The 24,034-nt window shown below is 37.5% G+C and overlaps 1 protein-coding gene across 1 annotated transcript; it reads right to left on the bottom strand.

Annotated features, from left to right (window-relative positions):
* Positions 1-884: 884 nt before the first annotated feature.
* Positions 885-3,882, bottom strand: LOC131030787 (pentatricopeptide repeat-containing protein At2g13600). The gene is made up of 2 exons (XM_057961700.2): positions 3,332-3,882; positions 885-3,192 (listed from the first exon to the last, which is right to left on the bottom strand). Exon 2 carries the CDS (start codon positions 3,147-3,149, stop codon positions 1,101-1,103), a length of 2,049 nt encoding a protein of 682 aa, XP_057817683.2. The 5' UTR covers positions 3,150-3,192; positions 3,332-3,882; the 3' UTR covers positions 885-1,100.
* Positions 3,883-24,034: the final 20,152 nt, after the last annotated feature.

Genomic DNA, 24,034 nt, shown 5'->3' with positions numbered 1-24,034 from the left:
CTATACTGTGGACTTTGCAAGCATTTGTTTTACCAAATCCTGCAAATTTTTTTGCCCATTGAATGGGTATTGAATGCCTATACTGCAGACTTCGCTTCATTTTACAGCTGTTCTCCGTCTAAGATATCCTATTTTCATTGTCTCTGTGTTTTGGTGTTTTGGTCTGTTGAGCTCAAGAGGGTAAATTGGCCGAGGCATTGTATCACCAAGAGCTTCTCCATCCAGATAAAATATTTGAAAGAAAAGCTGATGTTAACCTCTTCCCCTCTTCCTTCTATTCTGTTTGTACATTACATGGTAGTGTGATGATATTCGTTGTGAAGGACACGTTCCTTTGCCTCTGAGTTTCAACTGTATTCATTCCTCTGTATTCATAAATTGCAGATTCTTTGTTTATCCATTCCCCGTTCTGTGATTATTTCCTGGTCTAAAATTTTCTCATCCTATTCTTGTTTTGCTCCTTTGTTTAACCTGAATTCCTAAAAGAGCATTGCCATGTTTCTGCACCCAGTGAAGAAATATCAAGTTTCTAGGATAATAAAAAGCTTAATCCAAATTGAGACTTCCTAAACTTTATAGTTCATGAGTATACTTTTCTAGAATAGGGCCCGATATTGTTAACTTTATGCAGTTAATTTCAACAGCTCTCAATGTACTACCCACAAAATTACATCTACCTGTCCTACTCATATTATGGACTATATTATCATGTGAAAGCGCCTAGGGTAGAATTCCAAGCATGTTATCTTATGCTAGCTAAGATAAATATCGAGCATTGTGTAATCAAACTAAAAATTTAGTTCAAGATTAGTACATTTAGAAAGCCCCACACACTGGATACGCTATGCAAAAGCAAATGTTATTTTAACAGGAAACAAGAAAAATGGATACAAGGCCTCAAATGGTCATAAATTATACCTTGAAATAATTGACAACTTCTCGCCTTTGAACAGAGGGATAATAAATTATACCTTGAAATCATTCAGTTCAGGCATTGGACCTGGAATAGACCCCACTGCTTTAATCTCCCAAAAAAATTTCTCCAATTCTACATTGACCTTCTGTGTTTTGACTGTAAACACTGTCCTACACAAAAAGTTTTATATCATTTCTTGGACTTCAATCCAACTACATCCAGGTATCTTTTTGATTCCTCTATCCTTTATCAATTTCCTTATATTTTGAACGTCACCCCACCTACCCACTTCTGCATAAATGTCTGAAAGAAGAACATAAGATGCGGCATTTTTAGGATCTAACTCCAAAAGGAGTGTTGCCACAAATTCTCCTAGCCTTGTATTTTTATGAGATTTAGAAGAGCCAAGTAAACTCATCCACACAGCCACCTCAGGTATGAGTGGCATTTTGATGATAAAGTTTAGGGTTTCCTCAAGATATCCTGCGCGGCTAAGAAGGTCAACAACACACACATAATGATCCATTGTAGTATAACTATCACCAATACAATTGAAGTATTTACAGCCCTCCTCCACTAGACCTGCATGACTGCATGCAAGTAAAAGCCAAACAAAGCTTACATGATTGGGGTTGATTCTAGAGTCTTTCATTAGTTCAAAGAGTTTCAGGGCATCCTTTCCATAGCCATGCATGGCATATCCTGCAATCATTGTAGTCCATGAGACCAGATTTGGATTATGCAACTCGTCAAACAATTTCCGGGCCTTTTGTATGCTTCCACATTTGGCATACATGTCTATCAAAGCATTTACAACAACACCTGACAAAATTCCACTTTCAATTATTCTTTGATGGAACTGCATACCCAGATCTAAACCTCCCATTTTCGCGCATGCTGGAAGAATGCTAGCAAAGGTTGCAGAGTTTGGCTTTACACCTGCAAATTTCATTTGATTGAAAAATTCCAAAGACTTTTCAACAAGCCCATTTTGTGCATATCCTGCAATAATTGCAGTCCATGAGACTACATCTCTTTGAGGCATTTGTTTAAAAAACTCTAAGGCTTCATCAAGAACTCCATTTTGAGCATATCCAGAAATTATTGCATTCCACGAAACCACATTTGGTTGAGACATTTTATCAAACAGTTTACGTGACTTCTGTATGCTTCCAGATTTTGCATACATGTCTATGAGTGAGGTCACAACAACGACGTCTGACAAAAAACTGCATTCAATTACTATTTTATGGAATTGCATACCCACTTCCAATGCTCCAATTCTGGCACAAGCTGTGAGGATGCAGGAAAAGGTTGCTGAGTCTGGCTTTACACTTGCTAATTGCATTTCCTTAAAAATTTCCAAGGCCTTTTCATCAAGTTTATTTTGTACATATCCAGATATGATTGCATTCCATGAAACCACGTTTGGCTGAGGCATTTCTTTAAAAAGCCATAAAGCCTCATCAAAGCAATCATTTTGTGTATACCCTGCAATCAACGCATTCCATGAGACTACATCTCTCTGAGACATTTTGTCGAACAATGTGCGTGCCTTCTGTATGCATTTACATTTAGCATACATGTCTATCAGTGCATTTATAACCACAACATTTGGCAAAACTGCACTTTCAATTATTTTTTGATGTAACTGCATACCATGTTCCAATGCTCCGAATTTGGCACAAGCTGGGAGTATGCTGGCAAAGGTTGCTGAGTCTGGCTCTACACTTTCCAATTGCATTTGCTTGAATATCTCTAAGGCTGACTCAACAAATCCATTTTGTGCATATCCTGCGATCATTGTAGTCCACGAAACCATGTTCCGCTGAGGCATTTCTTTGAAAAGCCTTAAAGCTTTATCAAGAACACCCTTTTCGACATATCCTGCAATGATTGCATTCCATGAGACCACATTCCGATTAGACATTTTCCTGAAAATCCTTAATGCCTGGTCAAGGTCACCATTTTGTGTATATCCGGAAATCATCCCATTCCACGAGACCACATTCCGTTGAGGCATCTTGTCAAACACTTGGCATGCCTTCTGAATCCTTCTGCATTTGGCATACATATCCATCAGAGCATTGGCAACTACAATATTTGACAAAAATCCTCTTTCAATTATTCTTTGATGGATCTGTATACCCTGTTCCAAAGCTCCCATTTTGGCACATGCGGGTAGTATATTGGCAAAGGTTAAAGGATCAGTTGGCATCCCTGTTCTATTCATTCGGTGAAACAAAGACAATGCCTCTTGAGGACGCCCACGCTTTCTGTAAGACGCAATTAGCATATTCCATGAGGAGACGTCTCGTTCTCTCATGTGGTTGCAAGCATCTACTAAACTTTTGTACTCTGTATGTTTAGCAGAAGTAAATCCCCTCTCATTAATAAAAGAGCTGATTAACTTACCCTCTCCAGATCGTACTCCAAAATAGGCTACGGATGGCATTCTAATATTTATGAATGAAGCCCGGGCAACGATTTTTCGTTTTCACCTTTGATTCAACAGGACTGGCATCAGAACAATTAACGGCGTCTTGTTTCATATAACGGACCATGTTTTACCCAAGGATGCAGACTGTTCAATTTGCCGACTGTATTGGTTTGTTGATTCTCTTTCAATCTTTTCAGGCCTGATAGAATCCGTAATTTAAACTCACTGTCTCTTATCATTTCCTTCTGGTAACAGGAACCCCAAGAAATTCAGATTAAATTATTTATCATACTCTCAAAGTGATTTTCAACCTGGAGAAAACCTTGCAAAGGTGCAGCACGCAGAGTGCTTGATCAACAACAATGCTGTAATGTTACATGATTTTTTCTGCCATTGATAATGAGCTCGATTTGAGGTACGGCAAGGGAGCATTTGTCCGTTGGTTGAAGAAGATATGGAAGAGAAAAATCTCGAAGGGCTTGGGAAGGACTTGACGTAGCGGAGGAGGATTATGGAGAAATTTGGCCAGGGGGATTTTTTTTGATTGATAAACGGCTATCCCAGGGGGGATTATATTAAGATTAAAAACAGTTACATGCTATAGTATAGATTTGTTAATTCAAAATTGGGGTGTGCTCCCCTAATAAAACCAGATCAAGTTTAACAAAAAAGCAGAAGAGGTTACCTTCTAGCTTCTAAAGTCTGAAACTTTAACAAACAAAAAAAACACATAAAGTTCAAACGTATCTATAAGCTTCAATTACAGTATTTGAGTTTAAAAAGCAAAAATCATATCCGTTCTGCAAGAAATTCACTCAACCCTACGTTGAATCTTCAACACGAATGCGACCCCTGCCTCTCGGACGACCACGACCCCTCGGTCGCGCATTCTTGAAACCATCAATGACGCTCCCATTGCATTCTAACTTTGGAGGAATAAGGTTGTTCAATCGAGCAAAATCTAGAAATTCTTCTTCCCTTTTTGCATTATCCGATTCGTCGCCCAACAACCTCCTGTCTAGGAATCTGACCGCCATTATCGTAAATGCCATATGACGCCTTAAGGCAGGGCCCTTTAAATTCAGTAGGAAGGGGAAATAGTGAATGGTTTCTCCTAGAACCGAGAATAAGATCAAATTTCTAGGGTGAGGCATTCTAGTGCCAATTGTAGACACCTAATTTATTTAATTACTTTAGCCTAATTTTTCTATTAATTAAATAAATCTTTATTTATTTAATTAATTCACTTATCCTCTTCTAACCTTATTTCTCATTTAAATAAATGCATTTATTTATTTAAATTCCCCTTTTCCTAAATTAACTAAATACTTTTATTTATTTAATTATCCCACTTCCTCTATTAATTAAATGAATCTTTATTTATTTAATAAATTCATTAACCTTTTCTACCCATGACACATGTCATTCATCTCTTAATTCCTACACTACCTACCCTTTTATTATTTTTTTATTCTACCTACCCTTTAATCATAGCCAACCATTTATCTTTTACACGTCTCTATCCTATCCCTCCATTTCTTATAGTGTCTTCTATATAAGGAGATGCTTCCTTCATTATCAACCCCTGGACATATACATTCTAATCAAGCATCCTAGCATTCGATCTTTCATATGCAATCCTACTTACAACCACATTTATGTTCTTTGTTGAGCTCTTGTGCACACATAAAATCTGAGAGCAAATATATCAAGAAAGATCAATGGAGATAGGAAGAATGGAGATCCAAACCCTATTGGACATGTGATGGTATAATCTTTGTGATTTCATTTGATTTGCATTGTCTTAGGTAATCTTCATATGTTATGGTGGATCTTTGTTGTTGTTAGGCTAGGGTTTTGTGGTTGAATTCATTTAGTCTTTCAATATTATTATTGTTGTATCCATTTTCACCGTATACATTTTGGCACGTCCAGTGGATTTTGTGTTTTTGAAGTTGCAGATCTGACATTTCTGACAACATTTCGACATTTTCGCGTCTATGCACCTTCGGATTGCATTTGTGACATCTGGAATCTCATCTGCGCCTTCAACATTATTTTATTTTTTTGCAGATTCCAGAAAACGCGTCTGTGTTCCCTATTCGTGTCTATGAGGCCTCCAAATGCGTCTATGTTCAAGAACCGCATTTGTGTTCAGGAACCGCGTCTCTGTTAGATCTAACCGCATTTGCGTATTTATATAGCATTTGTGTTACTGATAACCGCGTCTGTGTTCAGTTTTTGCATTTTGGTTTCTTTGATTCGTTTTTTTTTCGTCATTTGGATTTCAGATCTGGTCTATAATGAGCTAACATTTTTAGATCTAGCTAACAAAATTGGTGCAACTTGTCTTGAAAGTAAAATCATTTTGTTGAAGGCCCCTATTTCACAAAGTCTTTTGGATCTAAAATTTACCTAACTTGTGTGTTTGCAGGAAGGGGTGATCATTTGAAACAATCCAAACTACTAATAAATCTTTGTTGCAGGACCTTGGCAAGGGTTTTTTGATCTTTATTGTGTGTCTTGTTTTTATAGACTAGTAAACACTTCAATTGGTGCACTAAAATTGAACCAGTGTCTTTTGTGTCTTGGGCAATAGGCTCTTTTTGTTTCATCTTTAGAGGGCCTATCTCCCCATGTGGTCATTAGGACTACTAGTGAGGAGAGAATGACCCAAGTGGTAGCGAGGAAAACCCACCTCTTCTGAACCACTATAAACAACTGTATTCATGGTAAAAACTATGGATAACGTGTGCTGATTAGTTCATACCGACACTATGTCTCCCCATAAACCTGTTTGATCAAATTTATTTGATTAGTTATAGGGCGTAACCCCTACCAATTGGGAGCCTTCTGTATTTACAAAGCTAAAAGTGCAGCATGTATGGCCACATGAGTGGATGCCCTTACTAGCACCTTTTTGTTTTAGAAGCCAAAATCCTTCTAGTTGTTGGGGCAGGAGGTCGGACCTCTGGAGCGGCCCACACACATATAGTTCTTAGTAGAGATACAAAGTTCGCCACAAGGAGTTTTCGTGGGGACTGATGCTTGGCTGCCCCGAGAAGTGAGTGTCGAGGGTGGAGCCAGTAGGGTCAAGCATCTAAGTATCCACTCTAAATAGCGTAGCCTCATGTGGGATCAACAACTATTGTCCTGGCCAGCCATAAGAATTGTGCTTGACTTATTTTAAACAATCAAACATTCAAGACCAAACATCAAAACATTGTGTCTTTTGTGTCTTCAAGTGTATGCAAAACAATTTTACATCAAACAACACACTTTTCTTTGAGTCATTTTGGGTCCAAACACTTCAAACATTGAGTCCTCATCAACATTGTGTCCTCTTGTCATGAAAAATAGTCAAACATTCAGATTTGGTCACAACAAACAACTTCACAGATTGGAAAAATTGCGCAAAGTTTTCAGAAATGCGTCTGTGTCTGACAGAACCACGTCTGTGTCATCTAACAGTTTTTGTGAAGGGCAGAAATGCGTCTGTGTCCTTTGAGAAATATTGCATTTACAAAATCTCAGAAACATGTCTATGAAGTATACAGGCACATCTGTGTTCAGAGTTTAAAAACTTCTACAATCCAGCAAACAAGAACAGTCAGTTTCAGACTTATTGAGCTTCCTAGGTTATCTCTCCAGGTTTTCATCTAGAATTCAACCTGTCTTTGGGTCTCACAAAGTCAATCATTGCTTTACATCTTGCATTACATTCACATTTGCCTAAACTTGATTCAAAAGGTCACTTGCTTGTCCTCATCAGACTTTGTCAACACATTACATACAACAACATTTTTCTAAGTGGTCCCTAATCAAGGTCTATCACCTTTGGGTCTCATTGGGTCTTACTTAGAGTTAAGGTCAACTTACCTCATCAAGAGAAACTATCATCTCTTTGGAAGTCACACCTACTCTACTACATACATACTTGATCTTACACTTTGGACATTGCAAGTAAACTTCAGATTCATTTACATTCCATCCAACTCTTGGTCTTCCATACTCTTTTCATTTTCATCTAGTCTCTCACATGTTGGTCAATACCTAGTTCATGATTGAAAACCGTTCCCAAAAATTTAGGAGAGAAGTTAAAGAGGCTCAAGAGTCTACAAACATGAGTTCCTATGAGTATGACAATGATATCTTTTTCAATTCTGATCATACCACATTACCTGACATGGATGCCTATAGAAACATTCCAAATGTTGAGAACATGGACACTATAAACAACAATGATACACACAATGATAATATGGACAACATTTCAGTACATTCAGCAGAAGTGGAAGACTCCATTATGGATCCCCGTTTCAATCGATTGGTTGAGGAAATAATGAGGAGAGATAGACAATATTTCTTACAAGTGATAGCACAAAGTGGAGCCAAGATTCCTCATGATTTTGACATGTCTCAAATAATGGAAAATCGACCTTTGCAACAAACTCACTCCAACATGGATCAAAGGAGGCCTAATAGTGGAGGCAATAGAGGACTACATATGGTGCCTGAATCACCATCATATTTGTTTCAAAAACAAAGGTCCCATACACACATGGTCAAGCATACGATACTCACCTTCGCAGACCATTATGGAAGTCTTACGCAGAAAAATATACTCAATCACATAGCAATGTTAAGGACCAACCACCAAAGCAATTGGATATCCAGAGGCATGTTCAAAATTTGGACACAAGGAAACCCCACGTCAAATTTGGGGGCAACACAATAGAACAAACTCATGACATGCCTATAGAGTATGGTATACACATGGACAAAGTAGATATTCCATTCCTCACCATGACTCTATACCAAGTGGTCCATATACGCAACATCATTATAGACCTCCTCCGTATGAACATGTGTATGATCAATATCATCCATATATGCAACATGCTCCTCCTCCACCCGGTGCTTCAAGCATTAGGTATGGTCCAAGAAGTTGGTCTCCACCTAAGAACAATTTGGAACAGCAAATTAAGGACTTACAAAAGAAAATGGAGGACATAAATACACTGAAGCCAACTTACACAATGAGAGACATATGTCCTTATCCATTTTACAAGAGCATTCCAATGCCTCCTTTTCCTACACACTTTGTGACACCTAAGTTTGATAAGTACAGAGGCAAAGGGGATCCTAAGGCACATATAAGACAATTTTTCACATCTTGCATTGAGGTAGCAGCAGAAGAGACATATTTGATGAGATTATTCCCGCAGAGATTAGGTGATCAAGCTATGGAATGGTTCTCCCAACTTCCACCTAGAATTAAGTCATGGGGTGACTTAGTAGAGGCATTTATCCAACATTTCTCATACAACATAGAAACATATATATTAGTTACTACTTTGTGCAACACCAAACAAAAGGAGGGAGAGTCTTTTTCATCATTTTTACAAAGATGGAGGAATCTAGCCAGCAGATTCTCTTGTGAAATTCCACAAAAACAAGAAATGTTCACCCAGAATGTTAACAAAGACATTGGTTATGACCTAAGAAAAACTTGTTTGTCCACCTTCAAGGACATTATTGAAAAAGGCTTAGCAACAAAGAAGGTCCTAATTGAACAAGGAGTCATTAAGATATTCAAAGAAAACAAAGAAGACTTTAAAGGAAAAGACAAGCCAAGATTTTGGAATAAAAACAAGAACACAGTCAATGATGGTGTTGTTGATGCCAATACAGTATGACCCAAAATCATTTTTTCTGGATCAAGCTCTACAAATAATCAAGTGAATACTCAAACAACTTCCAAGTCACGAAGGAAGTACACACCATTGGGAGAACCACTAGAATCAGTTTTCAAAAAGCTAGTGGCAAACAAGATAATCACAATTCCAGATCTGCCTCCATATGAGCCAAAGGTTAAACCAAATTGGTGGAATGATGATGAGTATTGTGAATTTCATAAGAGCAAACGACATAAAATAGGAAATTGTCACTGACTGAAGAACATCATACAAGATCTTATTGATAAAGGTGACATTGATATTGAAGGACACTCATCCAACCAAGAACATGAAATGTTTAAGGAACCATTCCCAAAGCATGACAAGGGAAAAGCTAAAGCCACAGATGACCAAACCAACTATACCAGAGCATCCTATAACTATGATTCAACTATCAATCATATTTCGATGGACAATTATGTCTCTACAATTATCATCAAGGACAAAACGCCTGAGAATTCTACCCAGAGACCCAAGATTGTCCTGAAAGGAATTGGATCTTCTTTTGAACCTACCTTTGAATGTAATGTTACAACTCGTCGAGGTAAATTCACTTTGCAAGGTGCTCTAGCTAAAAACACCGCTTCCTCATCGACCAAGCCTGAGTATGACCTTGTAGAACAATTAGGGAAGACACATGCGCTTATCTCAATCCTTGAGCTCTTACGCATATCCCCTGCACATAAAGCCATTCTTGACAAAATCTTGAGAGACACTTTCATCCCCACTGATCTGAATGTGGACCAGTTTCAAGTCATGGTGGGATACCTTTCCATTCCACACTCCCTTACATTCATAGAAGTTGACGATGCCTTTGTGAGCCAACCACATAATGTACCTTTACACATTGAATCCTTCCTACACAAACATCGAATAAAAATGAGTCCTGATAGATGGAGGAGCAGGTCTAAACATTTGCAAATTGAGCACTATTAAACAATTGGGATATTCAGATAAAGCGGTGAATTCTACAAATAAAATTACCATCAAGGCATATGATGATGAAGAGTGTTCATCCAAAGGCACAGTCACCTTGCCTCTTAGAGTTGGGCCAGTTACAAAGGATGTGGTTTGTCAAGTCCTAGACCTGGATCTCACATACAATATATTACTAGGACATCCTTGGATTCATGAAATGAGGGAAGTCCCATCTACATATCACCAATTCATTAAGTTTCCTCACAACGGAGTTAAAATAACAGTTAATGGTGATCCTAATCCATTCATATACTGCAATAACTTGAGACCAAAAACTAAAATGATCATTCCAAGTAATAGGGAAGTTGTTCCTTCTTCTACATACATTGATCTTGAATCATTAAAACCTTCAATGTCAAAACAAGGTGAGCTTAAAGGGAAATATCAAGATAAGGGCATCGGTGAATACACTTTGAATCAAACCATGTGCTTACAACAAGTTATGAGTTCACCAAAAGAATATGGACGACCACATCCTACTAAGCAGGTCTCTATAATTACACTCAAATGGGATCCTCCAATCTTCCAAAAGTGGGGTGAAATGGAAGAAGAAGACTTATACAAAATGCTTTACAAAGACCTTGAAAATGATACACAAGATCACATCAGCATACCATGTGAAAAATATGGCAAAGTGTTCAAGATCCTACAAAAATTTGGGTATGTTGGCAAAAGTCCTCTTGGCTTAAGAAAGGAAGGCATCATTGAACCTTTACAACCTGAATTGAGATTCAAAAAGGAACGCTCAAAAGGACTTGGTTTCATGTCTTCCAAGGTAAATACTCAAAAGATAGGAGAAGCATTACAAATCAAAGCTACCAAAATTCAACAAGAGAATCGTTATTCCACATACTCCAATGAATGGGAATGGGATTTAGACAAATCCGACAGTGACTATGAGCTCACCGAGACATTCAGAGAACTAGGTGAACCCATAGAAGAAGAAGATTTTTATAGAAAATTCAAAGTTGGTCAAGAAGCAACCCTCGAGGATCCCACACAGTCCTTGCCTCTAGGTTCTAGGTCGAAATCATGAAGAATGAGAACACTTATCCCAAAATGTGCTGCTAGTGATGATAATTTGGATTTGTCTACGATCGAGACATATGAGGAGAGTGCCAACGATGACCTCGATAACTACCTCGACATACCTAAATATAACTGCATCTTCACTCTTAGCCCTGCTAACTTCGAAGACATCAAAGGCCTTCCCCTTGTTCACCACCAACTTATTGACTGGGACCATGAAGGACCTGCACAGTTCGACACATTCCAAAATGATGAAGCCTTTATTGACTATCTAGGCATACAAGATGATCTTCTCCCTGGAGACCATAAGGTAGGATACACTATAGAACTCAATAGCATGGCATATTTTGGTGAGGGTGTTGGGCCTTCCAGTCGCAAGAACATAAAAATAAAAACAAATCAAAGGTCTTATGGTGAAAACCACATTGTGGTGCTGTCTGACCCCAAAAAAGTAAAAAGAAAGGACGTATCTGAGGGCGAAAACCTCTCTCACGCACCCGAGGATGGAAGGCTTGACATTCTCCCAACATCATATGAAGAAAAATCATCTATGTTGGTAGAGGAGACCATCAAAACAAACATTGGTACAAAAGAAATTCCACATAACATATTCCTAGCTCAATCCTTAACAGAGACAGAAAGATCAAAGTTCATAAGTTTCTTCACAGAGCGACAAATCAATTTTTCATGGTCATACGTTAATATGCCTGGATTGGATCCGGATTTGGTAATGCATCATTTGACGGCTAAACCAAGGGCAAAACTAGTGAAACAAAAATTAAGAAAGATGCATCCACAAGTGGCATTATTAATCAAAGTAGAGCTTGAAAAATTATTGGATGTCAGATTCATATGCCCCATTGATTATCCTGAATGGATCTCCAACTTAGTGCCTATCAGTAAACCAAATCATAGCATCGGAATATGTACATATTTTAGAGACATCAACAAAGCTTGTCCTACGGATGACTTTCCATTACCAAATATTGACTTGATCGTAGATCTCATAGTAGGTCATGCGATGTTATCTTTGATGGATGGATTCTCTAGTAATAATCAAATAAAAATCGCATTCGAGGATCAGCACAAAACAACATTCACTCAAGTCCTTGGGAAACTTTCTACTGCAATGTCATGCCCTTTGGGCTAAAGAATGCAGGCGCTACATATCAAAGAGCCATGACTACTATCTTTCAAGATCTCATGCATGTTACTGTGGAAGTTATGTTGATGACCTCTTGGGAAAATTAATAGACATAGATACACATTTGGACATACTTTCAGTCATTTTTGATCGGTTGAAAAAATATAAAGTAAGATTAAACCCCAAGAAATGTGTCTTTGGAGTAACCTCCGAGAAGCTCCTGGGATTCATTATCTCAAAAAGAGGAATTGAAGCCAATCCAACAAAATTCAAGGCCATCCTAGAGATGCAACCACCAAGAAATATCAGTCAACTTTGATTTTTGCAAGGAAGACTCCAGTCCATACAGAGATTCATAGCACAACTTGCAGATAAATGTAATCCTTTTCAGCACCTGCTACACAAAAACATCAAATTCAAATGGGATGATAATTGTCAATAGGCCTTCCAGATACTCAAAGATTACCTTTTGAATCCGCCAGTATTGATGCCACCAGTTCCAGATCAACCTCTATTACTATACATATCAGCTACTTCAACAGTACTGGGGGCACTCTTAGCACAACTAGTTGTTGAGGGTAAAGAAAAGGCAGTCTGCTACATCAGTCACACATTGGTGGGTTATGAGCTAAACTACACACCAATTGAGCGTGCATGTCTCGTTGTGGTATTTGCTTCGCAGAAATTATGACATTACATGCTAACTCATAAAACTAAGTTGGTCGCAAGGATCGATCCATTGAAATTCCTTCTCAATAAGGCAACGCTTACTGGTCGACTAGCCAAATGGGTGATGCTCCTGAGTGAATTCGACATTGAGTATGTGGACAAAAAAGAAATAAAAGGACAAGCTATCGCAGATCAGTTAGTAGATGCTCCCATGATAGATGATGTTCCTCTAACTTTGGAATTTCCAGATGAATCCATCTTAACAATGTCACACACAAAGCCTTGGCAGCGATACTTTGACGGCTCGTACACACAACATGGTGCAAGAGCTAGCATCCTCTTCATAACTCCTCAAGGGGATTCCATACCAAAATCAATCAATTGCGACTCCTTGGCCCTTTTGTCAGTGGGGACTCGATCTCATAGGCAAGATTCATCCTCCTTCCTCCAATGGTCATAAATTCATCATCACTGCTACAGAATATTTCACAAAATGGATCAAAGTCGTGCCTCTTACACAAGTCACTGGAAAACAAATTGCTACATTTATTCTCAACTAAATCATTTGTCGATACAATATTCTTGTTTCTATCATCACCGATAATGGGCGTCCCTTCAAAAATCAGGATGTTCGTGAACTTTGTGATCGCTTCCATATTACTCATCATTTCTCCACACCTTATTACCCCCAAGGCAATGGTCAAGCTGAGACATCTAATAAAATAATCCTTAAAATCCTAAAAAAGACAGTCGACGACGCTGGCTGCAATTGGCATATCCAACTTAATCCCGCACTTTGGGCTTACCGCACAAGTGTCCGCACACCTACAAGAGCTACACCTTATTCACTTGTCTACGGTGTTGAAGCTATCTTTCCTATCGAGGTCGAACTACCCTCTTTATGAGTCTCTTTGCAAAACATTATGAGTAATGAAGACTACAGGGTCTCTCACTTACAAGAACTTGAACTATTGGATGAACGAAGACAAACTGCTTTTAATCATCTTAAGGCTTATCAATACCGAATGAGTTTCAGCTACAATCATAAAGTCAAGCCTCGCACATTTGAGGTAGGTGACTTGGTTCTCATAGAAAATCCTAAAAATTAGCAAGACAGAGAGAAGAAGGACAAGTTTGAACCAAATTGGCTTGGTCCTTACATCATTACAATAGCCTATGGATCTGGTGCATATCAACTCTCAACCACAGAGGGTGAACCTTTGGAGGATCCTATCAATAGTATGCACCTTCGCAGGTTTTATACATAGCTCTTCAGAGCATCCTAATTCAAAAATACAAAAAAATCATAAAAATAAAAAATCGTTACTTGGTGAAAACCTGGGAAACAGGCGCCTTGTGACACAAAAAAATTGAAAAATCGAAAAAAATAAAGAGAAATAATTTCATCCAACGGTGAAAACCACTTCGGTGGCGCCCTGGGCAAGAACCATGGTGAAAAATAGATCACCAACGCCGTGTAGAGACATTGCTCCTCCCTCCTTTAGGATTCCATTTCATCTTTCACTTTTCACACACTCATAATCTGTTCGTTCATAATAAACATACCCATTCCCATCATGGCTTGTTATTGATCTACCTAAGATTGGTTAGCCATTCATAATAAATCCTTCCCTTCATCCCTTTCCATCCATAATAAATCAACTCCTATCTGTGGCTACGGAAAATCCTATGTCTAGTGATGGGTGTGGAACTGAGAGCATAACATGTTTCGAGGAGTACAGTTTCTTCCAATTTTCTTCAGTCTATCCGCGCACATTCCATAATAAAACAACACTTGCATTGCCGATCCGCAATAAAATTTCGTCTTCTCCGCAATAAAGTATCAGTTGCATGGATTCAGTCAGTTTCAGATGAGGTACGACCCCAACAATGGGCTTCAACAAATCAAATCTTTCAACAGACTTAGACAACATTATGGTTCAGTGCTATCTATCCTTTTCTGAAAGTAAATATTGTGACCATAATCAAAATAGACTTAAACAAGTGACAAGAGACACTAAACTTGAGGACTAAAGTGGATGTTGGTGTCGAGTCTTGGTTTTCTTTTGATTTTATCTTTTGGTGACATGTCTTTTAGCTTTTCTGGGATGTCTTTGACTAGAGATTCTATCTCCAGGATGTCTTTGACTAGAAAGGCAAGGATGGGGTATCGTCATCTATTTTTATTTTGTTGTCTATGGATTGTCTCTTAGTAATGCTATGAATTGTCCAAGGATATGAGGACACTGTGGGTCTAGTACGAACTGGGGCATTCCTTGTTTGTGACTGTCTTATCTCCATGCAAACAGCTACAATGACTTTCTGGGTCAAACATATGCCTCGATTGTCATAACCTATTTGCCATAATAAAGCTCAATGATGATAATGCACAAGAAGCTCTTTCACTTCCATATCTTCTACCTATCATCCCCCTTTCTTGATTGACCTCCATCACCTTTCCCGAGTCCATGTAGCCTATTATCACATGACTGAGAATAATGACACACCAAAAAAATGTTCACATTTCATGTAGTTGCACCTGCATTACCACATATTAGCATTTCATACATACATATAGATATCACAATTGCATCACATTCTGCACACAACACATGTTAGCACATTTTACATTCTCATCATGTAAATAGATATTTGCATTATCATATTCATTTGCATTTCATACATTCACATTTGCATTGGCATAACATATAAAAACATAAAAAATTAAAAATATTGCATTTCATTATTTACATATTTGCATCCATATCATAACCATCACATAGAAACATATATCATGAAACATCCATATCATAAACATACATCATGAAACATCTCATCACATAGGTACACATGCATATAGCTGCCGCAAGGATGAATCTCATATATATATCAAAATCATAAGTGTCATGATACAATGATGTCAAAATCATATGGCTAGAATCATCTGAAGGTGTCTACATCATCATACAAAATGGTACAAAATTGATACATAGGGAACCCTCTAAGGCTATGATGAACTCCCTCCCTCGGAGCCGGTTGACCTCGACGGAGTCTAAGCCCTGGAAGCACCCGCCCCAGGATCGTCTCTCCTATTCCCTCTATCTAGTGGTGGTGGAGGACCCATGACCCCATTGCTCGATACCTGTCTCCTGTCCCTCCCTCTAGTGGTCGTCACTGTCTGCGATGGTCTCCGAAAGCTCCTATCCCGCTGATCTGGTGGCACTGCTCCATAGTAAAGGTCTCTCCAATAGGATATCTTCTTCCTTGCCCATAGAACATAGGCATATCTAGCCCCCTATGTCCTTTGTTTCCTGTCTCCCTTCTCTTAGTGTTGTCTCAACCTCTGTATAGTGCTAGAAAGCTTGATCCCTGTCCCGTTCAGTATCCCTTAGATGTCTCCTGAGCCTAGATGTTTCTCTCTCTAGAGTCCTCCCCCATCCCATAGCCAACCCTCGTGTCGCCCTATCTAGATAGAGGAATCCACTGATCACTCCTGCCAATACTATTGGTAGTGCTAATCCTATCCATGTCTTGGTATCCCAAGCCACATGCCCTCATCTCCAATCCCGGATCCTAAAACACTCATCTCAGGGCATCCCTATCTTCGTCTCGATCGTAGGGAATCAACTCCCCATTGATCAGTATCTGCAATATCCTGTAAACATCCTCCAAGGTGATTGTCATCTCACCCATCGACAAATGGAATGTGCATGTCTTAGAGTGTCATCTCTTAGCAAGTGCAGTCAGCAATCCCATGTTCGCCCAAAACTCAGGCACATATAGAATAAATCGCAAGCCCATAACCTCAATAGTTGCTCTGTCCTCAAATGTAAGCTCCGGTCATAAGCTCTAAGTTGATGGGAATCTCTCTCGTGACTCAAGCATAGGTAGGTACTCCTGCAGTCAAACAAATCAACTGTGTCAGTTAAAGTGGCATTCACTGTTCATCACAAAATGCTGCTTATTATCCTAGTGCTTATGATACTCTATCCTAGTGACACTCACTGTTCATCACAAAGTGTTGTTGTTTATCCTAGTAGTACTCCCTGTTCATCAAAAAGTACTACGTGTTTTAGCACTCCCTGTTCATCACAAAGTGCTGCTCATATTTGCACTCCTTGTTCATCACAAAGTGCTGCTCATATTTGCACTCCCTATTCATCACAAAGTGCTGCTCATATTAGTACTCCATGTTCATCACAAAGTACTATGTCTTGGTACTCCCTATTCATCAGAAAGTGCCTCGATCTATCCTATCCTAGGGCCTCTGCTTGAGTGTATCCTCTTGAGTAGTTTCTTCATTGGCAACGTATGTTCTATCACAAAATTGTCAATCCTAGCCCTATTTGCTATCCTAGTCTTCCCTAGAGGACCTGCTTGAGTGTATCCTCTTAGCAGCTTATCTAATCGACAACGTATGTTCATCACATAATTGCCGATTTGACCTTCATGACACAAACGTGCTTACATATTGCACAAACGTGCCTGAAATACATAGACATGTCTTTGCTCTGCATAGACACGCCTGCTCTGCACAGATGTTCCCACATAGCACAAACGCACCTGCACAACATGGACACGCTCGCATTTGACATAGACGCCTTTTCCTTCATAGACGTGCCTGGCACCAACATAGACGTGCCTTGGCATTTTTTAACCTTGTTTGACATATTCTAAAATGCATTTATTGCCCTACCTAGCATGCATTAATGACAACATTTATTGCAACAAAGTACAAGGAGGTTTTGCGGTACTTACCGGCTCTCCTACATCTGTTGGCCTCTAAAATTGGCGAATGCGATCGAATCTGTGAACCAATGCCATCACTATTGACTGTTGCTGCTCTATTCTCTCTCTACACTCTGATCTCTTGGATGTGTGGATGACAATGAGGATTTTTTCCCTCGTGGTCTATCTTATAGACTACCCTAGCCCTAGCCCTAGCCCTAGTCTCTCGAGTCAGTCTTCTTTATCCTATGACTCTGTCACTTTATCTTATCCAGTCAGTCCTTTCTAGCCTTTCTTTCTTATTGAGAGATTGTCTATGATATTTTCAGACATTTTCATCCAATCTCTCGAGGGGGCATATCATTCCCATCTTGGGGCAACTTTTTATCAGTTCATATTATCTTCTTTGAAACAACGTGACAAGCTGCATTGTCTCAAAGAGGGGCAAAATGTAGACACCTAAAATTGTTCAGTCTAATTAAATAAATATCTTTATTTATTTAATTACTTTAGCCTAATTCTTCTATTAATTAAATAAATCTTTATTTATTTAATTAATTCACTTATCCTCTTCTAGCCTTATTTCTCATTTAAATAAATGCATTTATTTATTTAAATTCCCCTTTTCCTAAATTAAATAAATACTTTTATTTATTTAATTATCCCACTTCCTCTATTAATTAAATGAATCTTTATTTATTTAATTAATTCATAACCTTTTCTACCCATGACACATGTCATTCATCTCTTAATTCCTACACTACCTACCCTTTTATTATTTTCTTATTTTCTCTACCTATCCTTTAATCATAGCCGACCATTTATCTTTTACACCTCTCAATCTTATCCCTCCATTTCTTATAGTGTCTTCTATATAAGGAGATGCTTCCTTCATTATCAACCCCTGGACATATACATTCTAATCAAGCATCCTAGCATTCGATCTTTCATATGCAATCCTACTTACAACCACATTTATGTTCTTTGTTGAGCTCTTGTGCACACATAAAATCTGAGAGCAAATATATCAAGCAAGATCAATGGAGATAGGAAGAATGGAGATCCAAACCCTATTGGACATGTGAAGGTATAATCTTTGTGATTTCATTTGATTTCCATTGTCTTAGGTAATCTTCATATGTTATGGTGGATCTTTGTTGTTGTTAGGCTAGGGTTTTGTGGTTAAATTCATTTAGTCTTTCAACATTATTATTGTTGTATCCATTTTTATTGTATACACCAATAATGGCTCGGTTAAGAATAGTAGCCAACCCCTCCAGAATGTCTTGCTCAAATAACTGTGTAGTTAACGCCAACACCTTCTCCTTCGAAACCTGATTGTCAAGGAGGGAAGCTACAAATCTTGATGAGATATTGGATTTGTCCTACGGATACTCTTTCCTACTCAGGTGGCCATAGCCAAGAATGAGCTTTCCCTCCAATATTACTGATGGATCAGAGATTCGAAGGAGCCTTGTGAGATTTAAATATGTAATCTCTCTTAAAGAGACCTGGCAGCATTTGCAAGAGAGGGATATAGGGGTATCCACCCCAAAACAAGAAATTAGCTCAAGATATGTTCTAATAATGAAGCCGAAAGGAGCTTCTTCCATCCTTGAAATAGAGACCCAAATAGAAAACTCTCTCTGCAACTTGAAACACAGAAGGCTTAGAACTTCAAGAGCCAACAAAATGACAAGACGAAGACATAAGAAACTTCCCAATATTCTCACACTTTCCAATACTCAAAAATGCAAATTGCTTGAAGTTAATGATCCCAGTGGAAAGGTGGCAGAAAAACCTGCTTCCAACGATTAGGAATTAATTAACAGGTCCTTAGAAAGTTTCCAATAAGACAACATGGTTCTCCACCTTCTGGTGACAGCGTACTTTCCTCCTTTTCAAGAAGATTTGACGGATTTGTTGATCTCATCACACCTTCCTAAACCACGCCTTTGGATCACATAAAAAGGATTATTTGTCAACATCAATTTTGCAATCAAATAGCAAGTTTGGAATGGACGTGGCTAGGTAGAGATCTTCATGGCATCCAACTTAGCAGCCTCCATGCTGACCAAAATTTAATAATCTGATTTAGTGGATACGAGATAGAGGGGCGCCACAAAAACCAGCTCAACATTTTTAATACATGCCTTACTTTGGTGGGAAGCAGACTTGATTTAAAAAAGAAAACCATTGAAGTTTTAACGAAGCTCTTCATTTAAATTCAAACACAAAGCCCAACTAAAGAGAACCCCACGAGCCTCAACAGGTACTTTAGAATTTTAAAATGGGCTATATCCATCTATCATCCACCCTTCTCCTTGAAACAGAACAATTAAATGTTGAGATCAGACACCCACCAACTAATAGTATTGCCATTTGAAGCCAACTTGGATAGGGTATCAACTTCCATATTTTCTTCTCTGTATATGTGCTTATAGGTGTAGTTGTCAAAAGTGGATAATAGTGCTAGAATTTTATCCAACAATGCTTGTAGCTTCTAGTTGAAAGAATGAGATGCTTTGATTGCATTAATAGCAATGGCAGAGTCCCCTTCAATAGCTAAGTTCCCAATACCTCAATTGGAACACTCAAAAAGGCCGAACAAAAGGGCCTTGAATTCTGCAACATTGTTTGTGTCCGGGGGAATAGGCACAACCATCTTTCTTTTGACCACTCCTCTATGGTCTCTTACCACACAACCAACTCTAGTGTAATTATGTTGATGATGATGAAACCTAGTGCTTTCATCATTCTCTTCTCCTCTCCCTTTTCTTTCTACCCATTTTTTAACATATTATTCATTCTCTTCAGTTAAGGGTCACGGATCGGGTATCTATTCATTAAATTTGTTTCCAATGGGATCTTGCCCTCATTTCTTATCAACAAGATTTTTCTTTTGGATTCATTAAGAACCATTCAACTTTACCAACAGACAAGGCTCCATTGACATACTTTAAACTTTTAAATTCATGGAAGAAAAATATTCCTTTATAGACAAGGTTAAGTATGGAGGAGGGTTTTTTAAACAAATTTTTGAAAATGTTTGAGTAAAATTAGGGCAGTGAATTTTTAGATTTTTAGTATTGAAAAATTAAGAAAAAAATAAAAATTTAAAAGAGAAATTACATACACACACAAATACATACATATACATATATACACATATATACATATACACATACATATGTACATATACATATACATATACATATACATATACATATACATATACATATACATATACATATACATATACATATACATATATCTTTATGTTTGTGCAAAGTCCTTATCAACTAGCAAGTGTAAACTCTAGGGTTGATAATGGCAATGCCAAGGCAGTCTTTCTAAGTGGCATGCTTTCAAATTTTAATCATATTATTTTCACTTTGAGCAAAATGAATCCCAATTAAAAAACTGTGATTTTTTCTTTGATTAATGAATGAAGTAGAGTTAACAATAGTCATTTAATTGTTAAGAAAAGTGTTTTTCTTTCTAAGAAGAAGTCTAAAATTTCAACAAGGAAATAATTCAAATGCTATTATTGCCAGAAATTTGGATATGCATAGATGAATTACATTCAACGGGCCAAATATCTCATTGATGGGAACTTGAAGAAAAATAAAGCTCTCACTACGAATGAAGGTGAAACATATTTTTGTGGTTTTTCAATGCATACAAAATGACTCATCTTAAGATGATGATTCATCTCATGATGTTGGCACTGATGAAATATTTGCACTTTAAAGAGTAGAAAATATGTCAAGCTAGAGGTTGGAGGTCTTTTGTCATCTCGAGCTAGCTTCTTGCTTAGGGATGATTCATTGTATGAGAAGCATCCTATTTGTGTCCCTCAAGAAAACAAGAGGCTTGGCATTATGTGTCCCTTCAAAGAGAAAGGAGGGATAGATTTCTTGTGGGTACACTTGGTGTATTCATGTTTAGTTCCAGTAATTTGTACAACACTTGAGGAGGCATTAGACACACTCGAAGAAGATGTGGACTTTCGAAGAAAATATGTCTCATGTACAAACATTTGGTTGGTGATTTCCACAACAAAGGAGAAATTGTTTTCACAACACTTGAGGATGCATTAGACACACTTAGAGGAGATGTAGACTTTCAAAGGAAAGGTGTCTCATGTACAACACTGGAGGAGGAATTAGACACTAGAGTTGGCATTAGACACTAGAGGAGGAGATGTGGAATTTTAGAAAAAATGTGTCTCATTATGCATGAAGGTTGGGAATACTGTTATATTCTCTCATTTTTGTGTAGATGATTTCAGGTTCTACAATTAGGAGATCTACTAATGCACCAAGTTCAATGTTTCTTGGGTGAGTGAGGAGGATTGGTGAAGGCACTTTAACAAATTAGTCTCCAGAAGGGTTATGTTCAACCCTTTCGATGTTCCACTCTTGTCCGAATTAAGGTAAAACGGGGGAATGCTAGATTTATACATTAATTAGATAAGCTTTTATAGATTAATAATGTTAGTAATTTAATAGTTAGTTGTCATGAGTTGTTCCAGTATGAAAATCTAGAAGTTTTATATGGGAATGTAAGGCTACAAAAAGCCTATTGTGCAACAATTTAAGATCATTTGATGGAAGTGTGATTGAATCAATAAAGTTTTTTTTATTCTGCATTTTTAGTGCATGCTTGCACAATCCATTCAATTATATAGGTGTTTCATATAGATTAGCTTGCATAACTTGTTGACAACTTTATAGCCAAGTAAGAAATTAGGGTTAGCTATTTTTCCTTTTAGTTTTATTTTTTTTAAATTCAAATACCTTTCAAGGTATATCCTAGGTAGGAACACCCTTTGGAGTCTAAGCTAAGCTCAAAGAGTAAGGGAGTAAACCCACTTTTGTAGAGTTGATCTCTAACCCTCCATGGTATGCACAGATGAGCAAGTTTCACTTTCATGTTTTAAATCATAGCCTTGTAAGTAAGACTAGTTCTATATTTTCCCCACTTTGTTGTGTATAAAATTATGTGCACAAACATATCAAAGTAAAAGTATTTTGAAAGAAAAGTATTGAAAAAAATTTAATTATTTAGTTAGATATAGAGAAGTTAACCTATTCAAGCATGTAAGTGTGTTAGATGTAAGATTACAAAATAAAATTATTAGAAATGGTACCTTGAATTGTGTGAGTGCACACAAATTGTGAAGGAAAGAAAATATTTCAATTTTAATTTTCTAAAAATTTGCATTATTTTTGCAAGTTTCAAACTTCAAATTTACAATTTACAATTCAAATTCCAATTTTCCTCCTTTATTCAATTTTCCATGCATGTATGGGGTTAAAATTATTATGATTAAATGACATGAGTTTCTTGTCTTGATCATAAGTGCGTATGGAGTTCTTATCTTATTCTGCTAGTTTAATTTCAAGCTACATTAAAGATGTTAATGATGTTCTTTTTCATGAATATGATGATAACTTAGTTCTCCCCTTCATTCATAGCTATGATTTACCCTCTCCCAAAATCGATCTCATTAATGAAGGCACATTGGTGCAAAAAGAGAATATGGACACTTCTTTCAAAGATCTCCCTTCTAAAGATGAATCTTTGGAGAATTATGTTCATTCTTCTCCTAAATTATTCCTCCCTCATTAGGATTATTTGTTACAAGAGGATGATATTGTGGGTACTTCTCCTAGTGATACCATACCTTCCTTTCATCATCTTCCCTGTAGAGATGAAGCATTAATTACATATGATAGTCCCTTTCCTAATATTTGTCTTAATCACAAAGATGCCTTGGAGAAAGAAGATGAAATTATTAGGAATTTCCTTGATGCTCTCCCTTCTTAAGATATATCCTTGGAGGGAAAAGAACCTAATTAAGTCAATACCATTCATGCTTATAGTTATGAGAACCGTAGACCTAAAAAGCCTCCTAATATCCTACTAGCTGCAAAATACATATGTGGAAGAAGTAATATGGAAAGGCAACAAGAACAAAAATATGGTCCTGAATTACAAATCACTCATTTAATAATGGCGTCAAAAAGAAAGACCCCAATGTTCTTTTCATGTCCTTTACTTCCCCTCCCCATTCTAAGAAACATTTTGATAGAGAATCTAATCTTATTGAAAAGCTTCATGATATCTTAGCTAAGATTTCCCTTTGGGATTTAATTCAAACTTCACCTTCATATCATAAGTTGATCCAAGAAGCCTTACAAAGGGTGGTTCCTCATCATTCTTCCAAACCAAATGATATCACATTCTCACAAGATGAATTTCTTTCTATAGATGTTAAAAATAGAGATGATCCCCTAATGATTACTCCTTGCATTTATGAACAAAGTATAAGAGGTACTTTAATTGATAATGGGTCAGCTCTTAACATTTGTTGTGTTGACTTA

This window comes from Cryptomeria japonica, chromosome 1 (genome assembly GCF_030272615.1).
Source record: "Cryptomeria japonica chromosome 1, Sugi_1.0, whole genome shotgun sequence".
NCBI lineage: Eukaryota > Viridiplantae > Streptophyta > Pinopsida > Cupressales > Cupressaceae > Cryptomeria > Cryptomeria japonica.
The sequence above is the reverse complement of the archived record's forward strand: the minus strand, read 5'-3'. Positions and strand labels throughout refer to the sequence as shown.

Excerpts from the sequence above, each read along its gene's own strand:
- LOC131030787 (XM_057961700.2), bottom strand. The coding sequence starts at position 3,149 with ATGAATAGAACAGGGATGCCAACTGATCCTTTAACCTTTGCCAATATA.